At 45.0% G+C, this 17,523-nt stretch overlaps 1 protein-coding gene across 1 annotated transcript in view; it reads left to right on the top strand.

The window, feature by feature from the left end:
• The window catches only part of EFCAB6 (EF-hand calcium binding domain 6), a 469,029-nt gene that overhangs the window by 427,791 nt on the left and 23,715 nt on the right, over positions 1–17,523 (top strand). The window contains exon 28 of the mRNA XM_069228294.1: positions 1,232–1,378. Coding sequence (XP_069084395.1) covers positions 1,232–1,378 — 147 coding nt within the window. The remainder of the gene's footprint in view (positions 1–1,231; positions 1,379–17,523) is intronic.

The following is a 17,523-nucleotide window of genomic DNA, read 5'->3' on the forward strand; positions in this document are numbered from 1 at the left end:
AAGGGCCGACTGATCTGGCCACGCACAGCAGGAATTGGGAAATATATATATTCTGTGGCTAGGTGCTGCATCCAACCCACCATGGGTAATGACCAACCCCAAAGCACACAGCTTGTGACTGTGCACAGCGGATGTTGGCTCCATGGCCCACCTTTGGTAAGTGCACAAAAGGGTTCGAACCATAGGGGTCGACCACTCCCTACTGTGCATAACCTTTGGCTTGCAGAATAAGGGGGCGTGACCAAAGGCGTGACCAAAGGCCTGATCTTTGGCTAGGCCATTCACCTACTCCATAAGGGTAGGAGTCAACCAACCAATCCAACCTTGTGTAATAGGGTTGGCCCCAGAGCTAGGCCTTCAGCCAGACCCTGAACCCAACTACTGCTGGGATCGCCCGACCTCTGATGCACATAGCCAGAGGACTTGGCCAGTACTTTTCTTATTTTATATAATTACTATTATATTTACTGCTTTTCTTTTTCGAGGTCCATAGATCCAAAGACCCTTGAAAGAGTCCATGACTTTTAATGTGGGTGTATGGGTTCACAAGCCTCTCACGGGGTTCGGTGGCTACACATTTTTTTTAAATTCCATAACCTCAGGAAGGCATTTCTCCTCACCTCCCCTTCCCAACATGCCTTAACGGGATGTCCATCACATTTTGGATCAGCCCATTGAATTTCATGGATTGTGTACATTTTCTGCAGTTCTTTCTAGCTTAAATATTCTGACGCAGATTTCCCGGCATTTCTTTTAGCTTCTGTGAGGATCCTCATTTCCATTACACCGCAACTAAAGGAGGTCTTTAGTGTATCAGGCACCGGACAGATTACAGCCTGGAGCAGCAGGGCCTCCGCATTGCACAGTTCTTGGCTTGGGACCTAGTCCTTTCCGAGGGAGCTCCTCTGCCTCCCGCATCTGCAGCAAGTTCTCTAAAATGTCTGCTCGTTTTGTTGCCACTTGGCAGAAAGAATACGTTGTGTGAATGAGGGAGGGGAGGTGGGAAGGGCAAGATGGAGGGTGTTGCTTACATAATAGAGGGGTTCAAAATGTGTACTTCACCCGGAGTACTAAATTATGCTGATATGGCCCTGGCAGCCTTTTTATTATGAATGCATAAACAAAGGTTAGATAACCATACATACAAGTTGACACACTGTACTTGAATATAAAATGAACATTTACATTTGTCCATTGCATTGAACTAAAAACATGTTTTCATCTTTGTTAGATGAGTGCTGGATTAGATGGTCCGTTGTATGTAGAGCCCATGTTGAGAATTCAGCCGAAAATTCTACAGTGTTGGAGGCCAATGAGGCGGTCATTTCTGTCTTTTGATTCAGGGACAGGGCATATCAGCATTGAAGATTTCAAACAGGTAATACTCCACAATTCTTCAAAATAAGCTCTTGATTTCCTTTGCTATTGTATTCCTTTTTGGATGATAAGATGGTTTAGAAGCTTTTGTATTTGCGTCTAAGAATTTGAAGATTATATATTTAACGATTGGTAGCAAATGCAGTAAGGTCAGATGAGAGGAAATATGTGCACATTTACTGAGTTCCAAAATGAGGCAGCCTCCATCATCTTGGATAGCCTTCAGACAAGGAAGAAGGTATTTGGGCATTCTGCGCAATATATGATTATAGTAGTTTAGTCTCCAGATACTGGTGTCTTGTGTAAAGGTCATGTGGAATGCTGAAGGAAGACCTGATTTTACTGATATGAAATTTGAAAGAAAAAGTATCATAAAAAGTTAGAAGTTGGGTTGCTGGTTGAATGGGGTATGAGCCCTGGTCAAGCAGCAACCGTAATTCTAGTCAGGATAAGTGTCAGGCAAACCCTAAATTAACCTGTGCAAACCCTCTGGTAACTTGTCACAGAGCAGTCAGGCTTAACTTAGAGACATTCTGTAAAGAATTTATGCAACACTATTTATGCAAAACAGTAAAAAAGTGAAAAGATCACACAAAAAGATTCTACATCATATTAGCAAAATAGATCTGAATGTATTACATAAAACAGAACCAAAATGAAAAAAAAACAATAAGTAGAACTTGAGTTACATATTTTAAAAGAATAAATGGTAAAATATGGCTTAGGAGCAAGAAACCCCAACTGGGAATATCTGGTTGCACCAGACCGGAACAAAGTTGGAAGGGTGGTTGGAAGTCTTTTATGTCCCGAGACTTCAGGTCAGGAGGCTGGCAGCTAGCCCTTGTAGTCGCTCTGGGTTCAAGTGATGCAGGCCCAGTCCTTCTCACCCAGGCAGGGGAACAGCAGGTAGCAGGACAACAAGGCAAGAGTCCAGCAAAGCAACACTCCAGCTGCGTGGCAGTCCTTCGGCAGCGCAGCAGTTCGCCTTTCTGCAGAGTCTTCACAGGTCCAGAGGTGTACTGAGTTGCTGGTGTCATAGATCCAGTATTTACACCCAGTTGGGCTTTTGAAGTTGGGGAGACTTCAAAGACAGGCCTTTGAAGTGCACAGGGATCCTGCCCTTCCTGTCCTGGATACCGACTCACTACAAGGCTGCAAAATATATTGCACCCAGCCCTCTGGGTTGTCCAGGGCTTAGCTTAGGGGTGACTTATATGTGTAAAAAGGGAAGGTTTGTGTCTGGCAAAAGGGTTATCTTGCCAGGTCGATATGGCAGCGTAAAAGCACACCCACAGGCTCTGTAATATGTAGGCCTGAGACATGGTTAAAGGCCTGCTTAAGTGGGTGGTACAATCAGTGCTTCAGGCCTACAAGTAGCATTTAATGTATTGACCTTGGGCAGATATAGTGCACTTTACCAGGGACATATAAGTATAGTAATTATGCCAGTTGGGGATAAGCCAATATTGCCATGTTTGGGGGAGAGAGCACAAGCACTTTATCACTGGTTAGCAATGGTAAAGTGCATAGACTCCTAATACCAGCATAAAAAAGGTCAGAAAAATGGAGGAGGTATGCAAAATATTTGGGGGTTACCCACTCTAATGTTGTCACATCTACCATTTGGTTACAGGCCTAGTCCTTGGGAGAGGAGGCGCCAAGTTTGGTAGTCAAGCCATTGTGAGCCCAAGAGTTGGTGGGAATTGCAGAAGATGAGAAATTTAGATTTATGGAAGTTGAGTTTGAGTGAGGTCCATTGCATCCATTTGTCAACGGCCACTAAACTATATTTTAAAGTTTGTTGCGTGGCAGTGAAATCACCATGCAAGCAGATACTAAGTTGAGTGACATATGCCAAGGAAGAGTATCAGGACAGCTAGATGGGCAACATATGTATAAAAATGTATGCCACTGAGAGCTGAGCACTGAAGAATACCAGGAATTATTGAATGAAAAGTGGATTTGAAAGTGAAAGAGGGAAAATATCTGCTCACAATCAGTGAGGAAAGATTAGATCCAGTTCAGAACCACATCTCTCATTTTCACCTCCCAGAGGCAAGCTAGGAGTGTGGCGTGGGAGATGGTTTTGAACGCCACAGAATCATCCAAGAGGGCAGTGGCTCCTCCCTCATCCCACATGTACAGGTGAGATCAAGACCATCTCCAGAATGTGAAGTGGTCTGGATCCAGCTTGGCAGTGTCCAGGGCTGCAGTGGTTTCCATAAAAGGTAAGAACTGGTTATTAACCACATTTTTAGAGCCTGTCCCTGTGCTCCCTCAATCCACTACTAAACCCTGCTCCACCACTCAACCTATAGTATCCCTTTTTATTTATTCAAAACACTTTTTTTGTAAAGCCCTATTGATATAGAATATTCTTTTGCTTTGAAGTTAAGGTCACACTTGTATTAATCACAAACATGGATACATTGCAAAATGACAGCATCTAAATGTCACATCTGTCATGGAACGACTTCAACACGGAGTGGACTGCACCACAAGCTGGTGCTCTAGGTACTGTTAAAGTTTTTCTGGATCCTGTCTGGCACCTGGAAGTGTACTATAAAGTGAGGAATCTGCAGTTAGAAGTCTCTATCACAATTCCTTGATTGCCTCAGACCCCATACCAGCATTTCTGTGTCACTGCCTGGACACATGGCGCACAACCTGAGAGGCGCTTCCCTGTAGCATTTGTCCTCCTTGAAATTGTGGATAGACAAGTGAGCTCGGTTAAGCTCCAGACCTGCGCAGCAAATGGTCAAGAGTTTGAAAGCCTGTGGAACATTTCAAGTGAAGATCTCAATGTATTGAAAAAATTTCACATTTAGCAATTATCCCAAACCATTTCTTTGTTTAGTGAGCTTGGTAAACTACATATGATTGGCTTTTGGAAGCCTGCTTCAAATGCATGCCTAAACTTATGGCATAATAAAAGGCTGACTTAAACAAATAAATTATTTGGAATAATAGCTAAAACTGACATTTTTCGAGCTACATCCTACAGCAAATTGAAGAAGCTCAAGAAGTCCAAGCAAGACTCTGCCACATCCCTCCACTCATGATCTCACTAGAAGACTTGACAGTGTCATTGTCATTTCAAGTCGCGTTCCTGAAGTCACTGCACTTCAGTGTAGATTCTTACACTTGTTCAGCAGCAAATAGATTTTCCAGGGCCATCAGCAGCGCTGAAGCAAATCGAAGACTTCCATGAAGCATGCCGTGGCTTTTTGGCACATTACTGGCTCTCTCTGGTGCTCCTTGGAGTCCCAAGGAGCAGAGAGGTCTCCCAAATGGGCTTCCCCTGATCGGTCTACTTTTGGTGACACTTGGGCCCGCTGGATCCACTCAGGGCTCTAGGCAGACTTTGCTACTGGTTCCCTCCCCAGCACCACAACCCAGCCCAGAAAACGATTCCTGATGCCAATGTTGGTGCCATCTACTCCGGGTAGTGACAGCCAACCCATAATGCATCTCCGATACTGAGAAGGTACCCCCAAACTCAACCAAGCCCATGCACTCCCTTATCTGAGCAGCAATCTCTTCACCACCCCTTTGATTCTGATACAGTGCCCCTGCCTTCTGGAAGAACTACTGTCCTTCCCGTCATGAGGTATTCGGCACAGACTCTGATAATGGGGATGAGTCCATGAGGACAACTGGTACGAATAGCTCCAAGATGTCAGCTGCCTGGATACCCCCCAGATACTGGAATACTTTTCTTCCACAGAGGACAGCACCTCATTTACTATAGTTATTCAAAGGGCGGTGGAGTTTGTTGGTCTTCAATTCACCAGTCAGGAGGTTAAAACCAATGTTATGACAGAAGTGCTGCAGCATTGCCTATTGGGTTGTAAGCTCCTGCATCTCTTCAATAAGGCTCTCACTGATACTCTCTTGGTCACCTGGTCAAAACTCTGCTCAGGCCCACTTGTGTATCACTAGATCGCCAAACGCCATTGCACTGCTCTGGGCAACCTGGCTTTCCTCGCCCAGAAATCCACTTCTGAAAAACTTGTGGTGCAGGCTTGGCCAGCAAAGTAAAGCAAAACTAGCTTCACACTATTCTTCCTTAAAATTAATGGAATAACATAGAGACTTTTGGTTAGCCTATTTTTACCTTACTAGTTTTACTCTTTGTTCTTCGAATGTCTCCTGCCTCTTAGGCTGCTGCTTTGTGGAACTCTGTGGCCCAGGTTTTGCCTATGGTACTAAAAGAAGCCCAAGTCATAGTTTCCCAGGCTATGCAAAATGAGGTGACGCAGCCAAGTTCACCATCTGCTGCGGACTGGATACTACTGACTCCCTCAGCAGAACTATTGGCACGAGTGTGACATTCACTGACATACCTGGATGCAGTCTACTAGCTTTTCGAGAGCTGTCCAGGCAAGTCTTAAAGACATGCTGGTTGATGGTTTCTGAATTCTTGGGGATAAAGAAGACTCAGCCCTGGAGCACTTTAAAGATAGCTGGGCCACAACGCCCTCTATGGGCCTTTCTGCTCCTCCGTGGCAACTGCACCCTCAGTTTCGCCCATGCCTTTGTAGGGACTTCCAAGATCACCAACAGTCCGAGCAGAGCAAGAACCACCCCAGCCTTTCTGTGGTCATGGTATACAGCAATGGGCAACAGGAACAGTGTGCAACCCAATTTTCTGTCCCCCCAACTGCTGCCCCACCAAGCCTCTTTAGGGGACCCTGGACCTCACACAGCCACCCCGTTAGAGGAACAATTCAACATTTTCTGCCAGTGTAGCAGGTGATACTTTCGGATAAACAAATACCACAAATTGTTTGAACGTGTTATGCTTTAGCATTTCTCAAACCCTTTCTGAAACGTCCACCATCCTCAGAATGGCAAACAGATGGCCATATGTTTCTCTGATAGCAGGAAGTGCAGGCTAATTTGGCCAAAAGAGCCATAGAAAGGATCCTGGTGCCAGAAGCCATGGTTCTTATTTCTGCTGCTTTCTGACGCCGAAAAAGGACAGAAGCCACCGACGTTTATTAAACCTTTGCCCTCTCTTGCCTTTCTCAAAAAAGGCAAGTTCAAGATGCTCACCATGGCCCAGGTCTTGTCTGCTCTCAACCTTGGAGACTAGATGGTAGTGCTGGACTGCAGAATGCTAATATCTGCATTCCCCTAGTTCATGGTAGGCCAAAAGTATTTTCATTTTCCTCTGCTCATCAGTGCCCCTGGGGTGTTCATGAAAGTGGTGGTTTTGTAGCACATTGTGAGAGCTCAGGTCGGAGTCCCAATCTTCCCTGACCTTGATGACTGGCTACTGAAGGAAGGCTCGCCCCAGGCAGCTGTCACCCACATCATGACTACAGCAAATCTCTTAACGTAGCTGACATTACAAGAAAAGTGTCAAAGTCACATCTAACTCCTTTATAGACACTGTCTTTTATTGGACCTATTCTGGACATGGTGTTTCAACCTCTGTCCTGGATCTCAATGAGAATGACTTTGAGGCTGCTGGGACTTATAGCCTCTTGATTTCTGCTGGTCTAGCACACCAGATGACATATGCGCGCTGTGCAGTGGGATCCGAAGTCTCAGTGAGTCAAGCGCCAGTGGGGGATCTTTCTGCTCTGGTCCAGATTTTGAAGGAGACTGCAAAATATCAGCAGCGGTGACTGCAGGAACGCGATTGGTTCAGTGGCAGGCCCATCTCCTTTCCCCGCCCAGAGATCACAATGGTAAACAATGTATTGCTTTTGGGTTGGGGAGGCCATGTGGGAGAGGTGGAAATCAGAGGTGTCTGGTCTCTGGCGGAGGCCTGGCTCTTTACCAATCTTATGGAGCTGAAAGCCATCCATATAGCATTGAAATTCTTCTTTCCCTCCATCAATGGGAGTCTGGTGCAGGTGCTCAGAGACACCACCACTGCCATGTGGTATTGCAATTCTAACAAGCAGGGCGGGATTGGCTCGTGGATCTAGTGCCAAGAGGCTTTGTGTCTCTGGCCGTGGCTAGACTGCAAAGGAATGTTTCTACTGACACACCACCTGGTGGGTTCCCTCAATGCCAGCGCAGATGAAGTAAGCTGTCAATGTCTTGTGGATCACAAATTGCAGTTACATCATCAGGTGATGCAGCATCTTTCCCATGAATGGGGAGAAAACACTGTCAACTTTTGCACGTTGGAGTTTCCAGGGCATCTCTCACTTGGAGAGGCATTGCACATAGTGCAGGACTCTTGTATGCCTTACCACTGATTTCGCTCTGCCCTGAGTTTTGAAGGAGATCAGGAACAACCTGGCCCAAGTCATCCTAGTGGCCCTGAATTGGGCATGGAGAGTATGGTATCCCAGCCTCCCTGGCATGAGCACCTGTCCTCCGACCAGGCTGCCTCTTCTGTGGCAGGAGCAGGGCCGTGTTCTGTGGACTGATCGCCTCAATAAAAAAAGATCCAAACTTAGACATCTGCACACTGATCACAACTAATCTGATCAGCTCCGTGTCTGCTGGCTTCGAAATATCAAAAATGCAACTAATGTCAGCGCACATTGGTGGTACCTATATAGGCTTACATACATCAAATCCAGAGCGGAACTACGTTGACACAGAGCCGACGTTCCCACCTGCCAGCACACAGGTATACTGCTAAAGATTTTCTGGATCCAGTCTGGCACCTGGAGCAGTATCCTAAAGATGAGTAATTTGAGGTTAAATACAGTCTGTACCAGAAAGAGCATTACCGAGGCACACCGATGGGTATAAAACAAGACCAATAATTATACTGCACAAGACTAAAGCACCTAGCCTCAGTGCCTCTGCACCTCCTGCACCAATGATAGGTTTTCCTTGGGCCCTCTGCAGGCGTGGTGTTAGCTAATAGAGCCTCCTCAAGCATGTAGATTCCCTGAGATACAGTCACCTGATCACTAGGCCTGCCTAAAGAAGACATGCATGACGATTCTTCACCTGACGCCACTGACGCAGTGATCGCATTTTATTTATCCTTGTTTCACTCTTCAGCATATCTGGCATGATGCTGGTGGGCTCATCACTTTTATTTGCTGCTTTAATGTCCTGTAAGGATGCAAAGAACAATGCACTCTCCCATACTGTGAAAGCTCTATGCTGGGTCACCAAACAAGCTACTTGGTGCTAATGTTGTTATCATATTTCATGTTGCGACATGGGCACCAGATCAGAACTTTTGCATAATATAATTTTAAAACTAAAGAGCACAACCACTGTATTTAGCACAGTGCTGCCTAAATCTGTGTGACACCACATTACTTTTTTGGCCATTTAAAATTCATATTTAAAATAAGCACTTAACAGTGTCATTGACCATTTAATGCTGTGCAGTAGAAACGATGAGGTAATAATGGTATACGCATGAGTGGGACGATTATGTGGCACATGGAAAATGACAGCTGTGGATTGTTAGGTCGACCAAAGTATGTGCTCAACCCCTCGCAAATTAGTCACTGATGCCACTAAGTACCACCCCTACATTTCTTGTGTTTTTTACCTTTCCATGGCCTCAGACACAGAGTGGTAACAATGTGGTAATTACTAATCAGAGACATTTTTAAATAAATGTTAAAAAAAGGCCACAACACAGAATGGGGAGGTGTGCGGGCAGTGAGAAACCAGTAGCTAAATAGAATATCCACCATAAAGAGATTTACAAAAGGCAAACAACTTGTTTTTCTGATGGATACTATTTAACTGCAGTTTCCTTACCTTACAATAGATACCAAAGCTGTACCTCCCAAAAGTGGAGGGGTTGTGGAGTGGGTCAGACCAAAATGTCACCCTCCACACCACGTCCATGGTAGCTGCCTGGCGAAATGAACTGTCAGACCTTTATGGGGCTGCTTATTGGCCAGTGCTTGGCAGATCTTCATGAACAGAATTATCAACCTCCTGAGGGCCCTCTTTTGCACAATCTTCCCTTTCTTTGCTCCAAAGACCTTCACAAAAAAGTTGATCATCCAATTGATGCTCCTTGGTACAGGCTGTGTAAAAGTTTAAAGCCCTTATTGGGTCCAAACTATCAAGCCTCTTCTCCTTTTTTGAGGAGTGAGGGGAACCAAATAATTCTTGTAAAGTGATGAATTGCTCAACGGGCATCACAAGCTTTGGTCAGAAGACTGCCTGAGTCATTAGCACCAATTTGTTCAGGAAAATTGTGGTGTAGGGTGGTTGCACAAATTGTGCGTGCAGGTGACTCATGTGTCAAGCTGGCGAAATCGCAATGAGGAAAACAGTCTTTGAGGTCAGGAGATGCAGCAGGCAGCTATGCAATAGACTCAAAGGCTGTACACATGAGGAAAGTTAAGAACAAATTAAGGTCACACTGTGGTGACACAAATGGTTTGGAAGGGAACATATGCACAAACCATTAATAAATCTCATCACAGCAGATGATCTGGACAATGTTGGTTGGTCCTGCAAATGTAGAAAGGCCCAACAAATAACCTTTACCATTGCTCTCTGCGGAGCTTTGGATAAAACAAACAAAAGAACATCCAACAGCTTTGCTTTCTTATCCCATCTTCCAGCAGAGACAGATGTCACGGAGCGGCGCATAGTGGTGAAGATGAAATCTTACCACCTAAGGTGGCAGAAGCTGTAAACTGCCACCATTTAATCTCCATGCCTGAAGGTGTAAGTTGTGCAGGTTCGGGTAGAGGACTCTACGCAGTTGCTGGGACAGGAGATCTTTAGGAAGTGATAGATTGATTGGATGACAGATGGTCATGCTCAGGAGCTCTAGGTACCACTCCCTCCTGGTCCAATCAGGATTCACCAGGATGACATGGGCCTGATCATTCATGATATTCTTTAGAGCCCAGAGTAGGCGAGGTACTGGGAGGAAGGCACCTGAGAGTCCCCTGTTCCATTCCAGTTTGAATGAGTCTACTAATAAGTGTTCTTGTGGAAACTCCAACCTACAAAATCTGATGCCACTTTGCATTCTTAAAGGAGCGAAGAAGATCTAGCCAAGGTTCCCTCCATAGGTGGAACAGGTCCTGAAGCACCTAGAAATGTAGATGCCATTTGTGAACGACCACACCACATCTGCTTAGTTTATTTGCTCTGGCATTTAGAGAATTTGTCAAGTGCCTGGTGACCAGAAAGATGCCCTCTCACTCAAGCTACCACCAGGGTATCAAATCTGCCTTGCACAGGACCTGGGACCCAACTTCGCCCTGCTTGGTGCAGTACCACATGGTGGTGATGTTGTCTGTAAGAGTCTGTACCATCCTCTCCTTGATGGACAGGCTTTCAGGGCCAGAAGAATGGCCTGTGGGAGACCAGAACCCTCTGATCTCAGCCTCCTCCAGGTTACCTATTACCCAATTATAAATAATCCGTCACCACTGTCAGAGCCCTGCCAGAACCCTGGCAGCGACCGTCGATGATTATTTCACCTCCACTACCATTACAAACATTTTCTCTTCAGACAGGCCAAATAAAAATCAGAAGAATCCATGGATGGATTCTACACACATCTCAAAGAGCTTGCCAGCATGTGTACCTTGCCGGATGAAGCTTAGGAGATATGAGCAGAATTTATACAAAGCTGTGCATCTGAATAGTTAGGGTGGCATGGGCTATGGGAACAAGGCAAATTATTCACAGACATCCAGACACTAGACTGGTGTTGGAAGATGGCCCTCTTTTACGACTCACCTCGAACTTTTTGCCTTCCTCCTCCTCTTTTTCTGACTTCGTTTTTGCTAGTTTTAGGACTCTGTGCACTTCACCATGCTGACCGGTGCTTGTGCTCTCTCCAATAAACATGGTAATGTTGGCTCACACCCAATAGGCATATTTAATGTACTTATAAGTCCCTAATAAAGTGCACTATCTGTGTACAGGTCCTGTAACGTAAATGCTACTAATGGGTCTGCCTCACTGATTGTGCCACCCACATAATTAGCCCCATAGTCATGTCTGAGGCCTGCCATTGCAGAACCTGTGTGTGCTATTTTACTGCCACTTTGAGTTGCCATTTAAAACATTTTGCCAAGCCCTAACTCCCCTTTTATTAAACATACTTCACCCCTAAGGTATGCCCTAGGTAGCCCATATGGTAGGGTAACCAGATTTTAAGAAGCAAAAAGCGGGACATGTCAGACATAAAAGAAGGACTAAAGACTTTACTCTCACTTTTATATCTTGCCTGTCCCGTTTTTTTGCGTAGCTTTGCGAATGTGTACCTGTACATGTGTGTTTATATATGTATATATAAACACACACACATACATATGTATACGCACACACATTTACAAGACTACATATATATAAAATTAGCTATGGCTTGACCTCCCATCTTGCACCCCCAACCCGCCTCCACCAACCTCTCTCTGCTCCCCACTCCGTCTCTCTGCTGGGAGCAAACAGGGGACTGTGTTGCCTGACAGTAACACATAAATTACTTTAATTATTTAATACTTTGTAGGCATCTGTTAAAGGAGGGCATACCTTTAACTTATGCTTCCCTTAATTATCTGACCTTTGTCCCAAAAACCTGGGACATTTATTTAAAATTAATAGAAACGTCGGTACACCGGGAAAGTCCTCTAAAAAAACGGGACTGTCCGGGGAAATCCGGGACGTCTGCTCACCCTACCATATGGCTGGGTGCTCTGTAAGTAAAAGATAGGCCATGTACTTTGAAGTTTTACATGTCCTGGTAGTAAAAAACTTCTAAAGTCGTTTTCCACTACTGTGAGGCATACTCTTCTCATAGGTTAACATTAGACATTTCTTAGAATAGCTTTAAGATATAATTCCTGATTAGAACGGAGTAGCTATATCATGTTTTCTATCTTTGAAATGGTAATGCTAAATCCTCTTGACTGGTAAAGTCGGATTTAACATTACTATTTTAGAAATGCCACTTTTAGAAAGTGGGCATGTCTCTGCTCTTAGTGTTCTGTGTGCCTAACAGCATGTCTCCAGTACACGTCCAGACTGGGCTGCGTGACAGCTACATTTGTACTTTTTCTCCAGACAGCCACAACACAGGATACTCAACTGCATCTGCATACTGATAGGTCTTCCTCTGCCGGGAGGATGAGAGGGGCCCACACTTACACTTCAAAGGGTAGTGACCTGATCCCCCACAAAGGACTGATTACACCCCACTGATAGCCTGACAGACAGGACTGGGCTGAAAGGGATACTGGTGCACTTCAAAACTACTCTTTGAAGTCTCCCCCACTAAAAAGGCACATTTGGGTATAAGTATTGTGTTTCTGACCCCGTCAAATCAGACATTTCTGGAGCTTGAACTGAACCTCTGTCAGAATAACTACTGTGCTGCTCACAGGACTCAACTGCACTGTTTTCCTGGAGGACTGCTTTTCACTTGTTGCCCTATGCCGGCTGCTTTCTGACCCTGCTGAAAGAGAGCTGCCTTCCCTCTAAGTGATATTCAAGGGCTTGCTGGCTTGCATCCTGTTCTCTGAAGTCTCAGTGACACAAAAGACTTCCTGCAATTTGGCTGGTGCTGCTAGACTTTGCCACCTGGGAGTCCTACCCTTGCCTTAGGTGCCCTTTCCAGTTCTGGACCTCAGAAGCTGGTTCTGTGGCTGTTTTGCTACAAAATTGAGGTATCGTCAACACTGCGCCGATCCAAACCGACACATTGCCCTTTGACGCTGACATAGTATGAATCCAGAGACACCCCTTTGTGGGTGGACAGTGACGTGGGACCCGACTGCGAAGCTTGAGTTCAACACATCGGCCCACCTGCATCGGAATCAATGCATCATCCCCACTGCATGGAGAAGATCGATGCATCTTGTTGCTTGCATCGCAGTCAACCTTAACTTTGACTTTGCCCAGTCTAGAGCAACCTAAAGTAACCTTTTGTAGCGCTAATTGCTGCTAAGCTCTTTACTGCATTTATTTCTTCAAAATTTGAAATCTCAACTTCTACAAGCAGAGGATGTTTGTCGTTTTAGTCTTGTTGTGTTCAGAATATAATATTCTAGTCTTCTAACCAAATGTTGTGGAGTCTATTTGTGGTATTTTCACTTTGTTACTGTATGAGTAATGGCACAAATACTTCTTGCATTGCCTTCTAACTTAAGCCTGCCTGCTCTATGCCAAGTTTCCAGAGGGCGAGCACAGGATAATTTAGGTTGTCTAGTGACTTGCCCTGACTAGAACTGTGGTCCCTACTTGGGCAGGGTGCATACCTCTGCCAACTAGAGACCCAATTTCTAACAGCTGGGCAATGGAAATGTCTGCAAACCATGTGTCCTATATGGTAACAGCTCTGCCAAGCTCATCAGTGAAGGACCTGTGAACATAATAGCGCAAAAGAGACTGTACACCAAGTCCATACCATGAGAGCTAACAGGAAGGCATTATGGACAGTCAGCTGCAGTTTCACTCATGCAGGAAACTACTCAGCCAAACAGGGGCAGAGTGGAACTGGGGGAAACTCAAAGACTTTGCCAGAGCATGTCGCTCCATCAAAGGAGGCAAAGGCCCACCCAAAAAATCCATCAACGAAGTGGACACAACTCCAGTTGAAGAACCCCATGACGATGTTGAGGAAGTGGCCGGACATGTGGTATACACCACAAATCAAAGACTGAAAAGCAAATTACAACTGCCTAGGTGGCAGGTTAAGCGAGGACAGTGCTACATCTCCACCATCATAGACACAACTGCCTTAATAAATGTCATGGCCAAAAGTCCATCTGACCTCCTACTGCAGTCACCAGCACTCACACAACCAGAGTTTTAAAGGTGTTTGCCCACCAGAACACAGAGCAATTGTCTCTCTGTGGTGTGGTGCATGCTGAACTGACTCACATTAAACACTCAATAAATGCTCAAATCTACGTCACCAGAGGGTGCAAGAAGGCCCTACTGAGGTGTGACACAGCGGAACGGCTACAACAGATCCAGTTTGCTTAAAGTGTGCACACCCTTGATGTTGACACTTTACTAGCATAACACTACAATTTCTTTGAAGATAGCTGATGCCTAACAGTTGTCAATCTGCAAATTGGCATTTAGGTCCAACCCGTCGCCTTCTCTCACAGAACAGAGACATTCCACGTCTCAAGTTGAAAGTGAACTGCAAAAACTGGAAGAGGTGGATATCATTGAGCGGGTGGAGGGGCTTAACCTCCTGGGTGTCACCCATCGGCATTATCAGGAAACTTTGGGTAAAGTACACATATGAATGCACATGTGCTGGCAGGAAGGCCTTTTGACCCCGATGGTGGCTGATGTAGTGAGGCCAATTCAGTGACTCTCAGTGGTTTTCCAAATCAGTTTAGAAGTAGGATTTTACCAGCTGCTACTAGATACTGAGTCCCTATATATCATACTTTTTCAACACACAGAAGAATATAGCATACAAAACAAAGAACTTTGGAATCTCCAGCATTGTTGAAGTTTTTCAAAACATCATTAGAGATGTGCTTGCCATGCTGGATAGTGTAATAAATGTGAGTGATATCTTAGGGCATGCCGTATTGATCGCAGACCATCATTTTTATCTGAGAAACCTTTTAGCATCACACTGAACAAACAGAAATGAAAACTCCTGAAACCAGAAATTAGCTTATTTGGATAAAAATTCTTAGCTCAATGATTCACATTTGACCCAAATAAAGTACCGAACATTAAGACAGTCTCACCCCTGTCATCAGTAACAGAAGGAAGACGATTTTAGGGATGGTAAATTACTACAGTAGGTAGCTGTAGGCATTAGCACCAGAGTATGAGAGGTTGTGCTATATCAAAAGCAGCAATGTGGTGAATGGGAGGCAGTGGCATTTCTGTGTAGGGCATTAAGCCAACATTCTCCCCGCTCCAGAACAGTGCTACTGGCACATATAAAAAACAAAGCCACTGATTTGCACTGGTGAGGACACCATTTTCATCTATACCTGCATGGCTGCCTATTCCTACTAGCCACAGACCATAAATCCTTAATTCTCTCTTTAAAGGGTCTTCGGGCAAGCTGCTGTCAAGGAATGTGATAAAGGTTCTCCATTTGCAGAAGTACTCATTCTCCAGCATCTACTGGCCCAGTTCAAAGAGGACAGTAGATTTTCTCTCCAGAGGCTCTTATCCAGTAACAGTTCAAGAGACCAAGGAGGACCAAAAGGCAGAAGAATATCTCCAGAAAATTGTTGAAAGATCCAAACCAGGCCTGTCTCTAAGTGACATCATGACAGCCACTGGTGATGATGGATGCTTGCAACTCGCTCTAAACTGTATAGAGCAGAATGACTGAGAGACAATTCAGAAGACCATGTTGATGCAGCCCCAGGAGGCACACACGTGTCTCTGATCACTCTCCCAAGAGCACCAAGAACCTGCAACCATACCTGAAGGCTGTCTCCTCAGGGGAACCCAGCTAGTCATCCCCAGCACTGTCACACACCAAACCGTCGAGCTTGCCCACGTGGGGCACCAGGGAATTTTCTGAACCAAACCCACCTCTGCACTAAGGTGTGGTTCCCACTTTTGGATCAGTTGGCAGATGAAACGGTGGGAAGCTGTCTCCAATGTCAAAGAGAAAACCCTTAAGAGCCATCTTCACACATCATCACAGAAAAAGCCCCTCACCATCCATGGGAAATTTCGGCCCACTCCCTAATGGACACCAGATGCTCCTCATCGATACCTGTTCCAAGTATCCAAAATTGAAGATTGTAGACTCCACATTGCAGAAGCAGTAATACTGAAATTCAACAAAATAATAGCTTCTCAAAGAATGGAGCCACCATTTTAGGGTCAAGAAATGGCTGAGTTTCTCGATTCACTGTGGATAGAACATTGGAAAATGACACAAGGTGGACTCAAACCATCAGTTAGGTAGAACACTGCTAGCTAAGCCTGTTCACATAATCCACATCACTGGGCGGAACACTAAAGGGACTATATGTGTGTTCCTTAAAGAATACTGTCTAATGCCTTACCTCATGATTGCAAATCCACCTTTGCTGTGGAACAGTGGTCTGAGACACCATTACCACTCACTCATTGTGGGCTTCAGAGCCACCAGATTGTGAAAAGACTGGCAGAGAAGGAATAAAAATAACCAGTGCAGTCTCTGCATGAAAGACAAGCCTTTAAAAAAGATTGCATAGCACATTGTGCTTCTGAAGAATTGATGCTAATATAGTTTAAACTCCGTTCTGTATCTTTTTCCAAGAAATCCCAAATATGAATAGTGACTCATAGCCACCAATTAGCAGGTTAGCACTTACAAATCAGCCAGAGCTCTGAGAAAGGATTGCCAGCCCTCTCCCAAGATGAAAAGCCTTTGTTCAGTAGTTTTCTTTTCTTTCTCTTGTCAGTTGTTGTGTTTTGCTTGATTTGGGGAGTATGTGGGTTCTGGTGGATACTTCTAACTGCAGATTTCTCACCTTTAGACTATCCCCCGGCACCAGACTGGATCTGGAAGATTTTTCAGCATTGCCCCTGTGCGCCCATAGGTGGCATCATGCAGCTCAAAATTGACTCTGCTCTGCCCCGGAATGACATCCAGAACTGCTTCTAGGTGCCACCCAAGTGCAAAGACATCAGTTTCTTCATTTCTGGCCTTGGTATACTGAACTAGCACTTTGCTCACAGACTGTTGCTTTGGGCACTGACATGTGACTCGTAGTCAGGCTGATTCACCAGCCGGGAGGTTAAGAAGAGGAGGTGACGGTGAGAAATAGCTCCACTGGGGCTTCCCACCACTCCCGCCTCCTTCTCCTACCACCATACTGTATTTTATACTAAATATAATTTTTACTCCCGCTCGCGGAGTTATACCTTGATTGTATTTGCCCAATGGGGAAGGCATTGACTTGTGTATTGAGTTGAGACAACGGATTGCAGACATCAAGGTGCAGTCTGAGTAGTGCATAACATTGAACGCTTAAGTGTAGAGCAGGGATATACATCAAGCCAAATAGGTGGTGTTTTCACTAGTAAGATGGCTTGTCCTGATGAGACCCTCTGAATTACTGTAGGGTCAAAACATCGACATAAAGATCCCTTGGTTCACATTCCAGATTATATTCAGGGAAGGACAGTGATTTGTAACAGGCTCCAATACAGTGATCTCAAGACAAGGGATTCTATCAAAAGAGTTGTTGTTTTATCTTGTACACAGTCACTATCTGCACCTTGCTCATGCAATGCGCC

This window comes from Pleurodeles waltl, chromosome 4_1 (genome assembly GCF_031143425.1).
Source record: "Pleurodeles waltl isolate 20211129_DDA chromosome 4_1, aPleWal1.hap1.20221129, whole genome shotgun sequence".
Classification (NCBI taxonomy): Eukaryota; Metazoa; Chordata; class Amphibia; order Caudata; family Salamandridae; genus Pleurodeles; species Pleurodeles waltl.